Here is a 6,000-nt window from a genome sequence, read left to right on the forward strand (position 1 = left end):
TGTTGTTTATTGTTTACGTTATTTCATTCTGACAAAATTAGTCGAAACGGCGGCGGCCGTAGTAGTGGTAGTGGTAGTGGTTTTTTCCCCTCCTCTCCCTTACACCCTGGAACCGTCGTGGACATAACATCAAGGTGAATGGATATCTTTAATATCGATCTATTATATGTATCTACTTCTCCCCTCCCCCGAGTACAGGGATTAGGAGTTCGATTTCTATGGAGATTTACTCATTGCGTGTTTAATATGAATCTACTCTATGCATCTACTTCTCCCCTCCCCTGGTCAATACAGGGATTAGGAGTTCGATTTCTATCTGGATTTTCCCGCTGTGCATTTACATTTGGTGGTTCCTGAACTTGTCCAACCATTCGTTCTTCTCTTTCCTTCTCCTTCATTATTTTAATCATAAGCTCTTTCGTTTTGTCCCAGGCCTTTTTCTGCTCCACCATTGTTTGGGTAAGGTTTTCTACTGTCAGCCTTTTCCCTAGGGCTACATACAATTGCTGCCTATCTTGCTCCCATTTTGGGCAAAAACGTATGTTCCGCTGTATCTTGTTCTCCGCAATAGAGGCACTCATCACTGTTCCTTTTTCCCATCTTCTTTGCATAAACACCAAACCTTCCATGCCCAGTTAAGATCTGAGTCATGTGGTAATCCACATTTCGGTGTTTGCACTCAAGCCATGTTTTGATGTCTGGGATAATTTTTTTGGTCCACTGTGCCACCGTTATATTTTCATCCCAGGACCTCTGCCACTCCTCTATAATGCTGGCTCTCGTCATCTTCTTTTCTGCTACGGAATGGGAATGACCATTCTCCCATTCGTGTAATATACACCTCTCCTTAACTAACAGATCTATGGGCACTGTTCCCGCGACCACTTAAACTGCTTTTGCCGACACCGTTCTGTAGGCCATTACAACACGTAATAGTATTCTTCTCTGGGTCCTTTCGAGCATCATCTTATACTTATTTTTCTGCAGTGCCGTGTGCCAAACAGGGGCCCCATACAGCAAAATTGAATGGACCACCCCGCACAGTACCATTCTCTTACACGTCCTTGGTCCGCCCAAGTTTGGCATCAACCTAGCTAGGATTGCAGACTTCTTTTCAGTCTTATTCACTGCTTTCTCTAGGTGCTCTCCAAATGTACCACCCTCATCGATCACCACCCCCAGGTATCTTAACGCTTTACACGGAGTAATTTCCATTCCTCCAATTGTGAAGCGCAGATGTTTTCTTTTCCTTGGTCCTTTCATTATGACAGCTTCTGTTTTCTGTGCTGCCAGCTCGAGATCATGTTGCTCTATCCACACCTTAATGCGTCTAAGTGATTCGTTGACACCGTAGAGCAGTTCGTCTTCATTTGCGGCTGTTACGACCAGCGCTAAATCGTCGGCGAACCCCACTGACATTGCTTTTTCTGTCAGTTCCATCCTAAGCACTCCATCATAAAGGATATTCCAAAGCAACGGACCCAGGACTGACCCTTGCGGGACCCCGGCTGTGACTTCCATCTCTTCTCTCTTGTTTACTCTAATTGTTCTCCCTTCAAAGTAGCTATATATCAAATTTATCAGGTACTGTGAAATACCTCTGCTTTGAAGCTCGTTGATTATGATCGTCCACGATGCCGTGTTAAAGGCATTTTTGATGTCAATCGTTACTAGAGTACACCATTTATCTTCTGTTCGATTTCTCTTCTTTAGTACTTTCTCGATGGCCTGTATTGTCGATCGTCCCTTTCTAAATCCAAACTGCTGGTCAGAAAACCCCCCATTTACCTCTAACTCGCTCTCGAGCCTGCTCTTTATTAATACCTCGTATAGTTTGCTTAAGGTATTTAAAAGGCAAATCGGCCTATATCCTGATGGACCCTCCATCGCTGACTTCCCTTTTGGTAGAAGGATCAATTTAGCCACTTTCCAATCAACTGGGAATTTTTGTGTCCTTAAAAGTTCATTGAAGACAAAGAGCATCCAGTCCGGAACGGCTTTTACGGCCTCTTTTACTGCTTCCGGTGGTATTCCATCCACCCCTGGTGCCTTCCCATTTTTTATGTTTTCTACTGCCCTCAGTAATTCCTTCTTGGTAAAAGGCTCGACTTCACTAATCAGCAGTGGAGCCTTTATTTTGTGTTCACTTTGGGGGAACAACTCCTTTGCAACCTCCCTCCTCTTTTCAAACGTCAGATCCACGGGCAATTTGTTGGTCAATCGTCCGGTGACAATTTTGTATCCATTTCCCCATATGTCATTATCCAGCTCTTCACAGAGGCTTTGCCAGTGTTTAGCCTTTGATCTGCTGATAAGGTCTTTTAGCTTCTTTTTGGATTTTTTGTATTCTTCCTTAATTACGTTTTCTCCATTTTTGTCGTTGTCTCCGTTACTCCTTGTCAACCGCCGTCTACTTCGGATGCATTTGGCTCTCTGCAGTTCTATCTCACTACTCCACCAGTAAGGTAGTAATGATTTTTGTTTCACGCTTCTGTGTACCTGGCTAGCTCCACATGTTTCCTTCAGCATTTGCGTACATTCTTTCGCTACACTTCCTGCATTGAGGGTATTTGCGACCTTCACCCTCCACTCTAGGGTGGTTCTGAAACAGTCCCAGTCGTATACTGGTTTCTCTTTTTCTACACCTTTTTTAGTGTGTATCTGGTCCTCAATTTCAAAATAGATGAACCGATGGTCACTAAGCGATTCTTCCTCCAGAACTTGCCATTTGTTAATTTTCTTCGCAATATTTGCAGTGGCACAGGTGACATCAATGAATGATACACTATTTCCCCTGGAGAATGTTGGTGTTTCTCCGGTATTGAGAGTTGTCATATCTGTTGCAGCTAGCCATTCCATGAGGTATTCTCCTCTAGGGTCAGTTACATCCGATCCCCATTGTGGTGATTTGACGTTTAGGTCGCCCAGGATAATGGTCTCTCCATCTGTCTTCCTACTGTCTTCCATCACCCCATCTAGATTCGCCTTAAACCTGTCAAGCGAAATGTTGGGAGAACTGTAGCAACAATATATACGGCACTTTCTCAGTTCTATACATATGTATCCTTCTTCCATCGTTACGTTCAAGACCTCTATTCTTTTATTAATGAACAGTACTGCCACATCAGATTTCTTATCTTTTATCCAGTTGTTTGAGCTTACCCGTTTTTTATTTGGTTCGCATGCAATTAGAACATCCACGTCCCTTTTGATTGCCGTCGCATAGGCAATATCATGACTATGGACAGATCTCATTAGGTTAGCCTGCATGAATTTGAGATTTAAAGGCATTTTGGCAGTTTGCCTTCTGGGGTCACGCTTGCTGCAGCATTTTCTTGCAAGGAGGCCCTCGATGGTTCCAGACTTATTACGGGGTTTACACTTCCTGATCTACTTTTGGTCCTTTCTCTGATTTCCCTTGTTTTACCTCCAACCATGCGCCTCAAGCTAGGGCAACCAGTATTATCTACCTGATGTCCGTCTACATTACATACTATGCAGTGAAGTATCGTCTCTTTACAATCCTTCGCTTTGTGACCTATACGAGCACATCTCACGCATGTGTTTCTCCTGTTCGGTCCCGTACAGTCTGGACTTCTAACCTACATAGTACCCAACCTATTTTTATCTTGTCCCTTTCGACTAATTTATCGTCCAGGTCCTTCCTCATTTTAACAGTAGCAACTTGATTTTCTCTCTGATTTGGTCTAAGGGAAACTATCGTCAAGTTTTCTTCCTTCATACTACTCTCATTTTTCATTATCTCGTTTTTCAACTCGATTTCGCTTATATCCGCATCTATGTCCATTATATGAATAGTCGCATCATTAGATTTTGCAATTACTTCTAGCTCATTTGTTCTAGATCTAATCATTTCCTTCAATTCTGCCGTCTTATCTTGGCCTCCTTCCACTTCCAGCATTAAATCACCCCTTTCCGTTTTCCTCTGACTTGACATTTATACCAGCTTGGTCGATGTCTACATTTTTCTTCACCGTTCTTATCAGGTCTGCATATGTTTTACCCTCAGACCTAATAATGATTTTGCCTGTTTTAGTGCCTTTAGGCTTGCTAGCTTTTGATCTGCCTGCTGGTTTGACTTTCCTCGCCACCATATAAGTGAGCTCCGCGAACTTCTTATCAGTTACGTATTCCGCTATTTTCCTAACATAATTTTGGTCCAGACCTTCCGGAGTTACAAGTATGAGGCCCCCGTCTGCTTCCGCTTTGGTGACGTGATCTCTTAATGACCTCATTAGACCGTGAAAGCCGCGCATGTCGTTTGTTCCGCCAGTGTCCACAGGGTATGGCAAGAGATATATTGTCTTATTTATCTCACCTCACTACGCATATATTCTATTTCTCCCTCCTTGAGCCCCTCCTCAATTATTGATTTCACCTCTGGGTATTGCCTTAGCATGTCTTTTGCAATGCCTTTCTCGCATTTCTCGTTTGGGTCTATAACTATTGCTATATTACCTCCTGCATTACTCTTGAACGGGTTTCCTTGAGTCTTCTTAACAGTTTGATATACCTCGTCTGGCCAGTTTTGATTTATAATTTCGGTAAGTTTCTCATAAGTTGTTTCCTCCCTAATGATTTTTCGGATTTCGGCCACCTTTTGTTTATTTAACTCTTCTTTATCATCCCCGTCCATTTGAACCTGTATACCCACTGTTACCACTTCGTTTCTTGTTTGTTCGGGTACCTCTACTGCCCTTGGGTATGCCTCCCATTCCTTAATTTTACGATTTGCAACTTCAATCTGTCTGGATACATCAGCAATCAGCTTTTTAATATCCGTCTTAGTGTTGGGAATGGTTTTCACCAGGTCTCTGAGGCTCTTGGCTGTAGCGTCTAGTTTCCTGAGCATACCTTTCAACTCATCTAGCTCTTGCTCATTGGTATCCGCTCTGCCTCGTTTGGTAGTACCAGCATCCTTAGTTTGCCATAGCCATCATCCCGCCTTCTCTTTGGGCCAACACCCACTTCTAAACCCGACGTACAGCTGCTTGCCGAGCTCTCCGAACCCATCCTCGATCTCGGAGGGGGCCTTCCAATAGAGTCACGTCTGGAGAAGGGATCTTGTATCTTAGCCCATTTGGAGACATACTCTTCCATGCTCTCTTCTCCAACGGCCGATCCAGGTGTCAGCACCTGTTCCGTTCTTGTCATTTCACATGCCTTTTCTCGAGTACCTTTTAGATTCTTTGCGGTCGTCTGGTCACCGAAATCCTGATCCAGGGCCGGGGTTCGGTGAAACAGCCCAGGTCCATGACAGTCGCTGGATGACGGTCGGTGGGGACCTGCCCTAAATTCCTCCGTTCCGACCGGAACTTGGGTATCCCTCCCCTGCTCCGTAATCCCTTTTCCTCTTGGTGTACTTTTCATGTTTTTTAAGAGAAAAAAGGTCCTAAGACATAGCCAAAATCGTCATCGCATCTCCAATCCGTGTGGCCGTGGCCATAGATGCCCCCGCAGCAGTGTGTGCAATACCGCGAGGGGAGTGCAATCCTGTTAGTCCGCGGGTGCTATTTTATTTCACACCTACACGCCAGCAAGCTGGTGAGGGCATTACCCTATCCGCCACCCTGGGGACGCGCCGTGCCGGGGTTACAGGTGTCCCCTGCTAGGCTTCCGTGGAAACCCAGCGCAACACGGAGTAGTGGTGGTAGTAGTGGTAGTAGTGATAGTAGTAGTGGTGGTAGTAGTGGTAGTGGTAGTAGTGGTAGTAGTAGTGGTAGTAGCAGTGGTAATGGTAGTGGTAGTAGTAATGGTAGTGGTAGTAATGGTAGTAGTAGTGGTAGTAGTAGTGGTAGTAGTAGTGGTAGTAGTAGCAGTGATAGTGGTAGTAGTAGTGGTAGTAGTAGTGGTAGTGGTAGTAGTGGTAGTAGTAGTGGTAGTAGTAGTGGTAGTGGTAGTAGTGGTAGTAGTAGTGGTAGTAGTAGCGGTAGTAGTAGTAGTGGTAGTAGTAGTGGTAGTAGTAGTGGTAGTAGTAGT

At 44.5% G+C, this 6,000-nt stretch overlaps 2 protein-coding genes across 2 annotated transcripts in view; one reads left to right on the top strand and one right to left on the bottom strand.

Annotated features, from left to right (window-relative positions):
- Positions 1-885: 885 nt before the first annotated feature.
- Positions 886-3,255, bottom strand: LOC108917090 (putative 115 kDa protein in type-1 retrotransposable element R1DM). The gene has a single exon (XM_023454552.1). The coding sequence runs from the start codon at positions 3,253-3,255 to the stop codon at positions 886-888; it is 2,370 nt and encodes a 789-aa protein (XP_023310320.1).
- Positions 3,256-5,469: 2,214 nt separating this feature from the next.
- Positions 5,470-6,000, top strand: part of LOC111691534 (sericin-1-like) — a 2,825-nt gene continuing 2,294 nt past the window's right edge. The window contains exon 1 of the mRNA XM_023454553.1: positions 5,470-5,872. Within this exon, the coding sequence (XP_023310321.1) occupies positions 5,470-5,872 (403 nt within the window). The remainder of the gene's footprint in view (positions 5,873-6,000) is intronic.

This window comes from Anoplophora glabripennis, unplaced genomic scaffold (assembly GCF_000390285.2).
Source record: "Anoplophora glabripennis isolate ALB-LARVAE unplaced genomic scaffold, Agla_2.0 scaffold45, whole genome shotgun sequence".
Classification (NCBI taxonomy): domain Eukaryota; kingdom Metazoa; phylum Arthropoda; class Insecta; order Coleoptera; family Cerambycidae; genus Anoplophora; species Anoplophora glabripennis.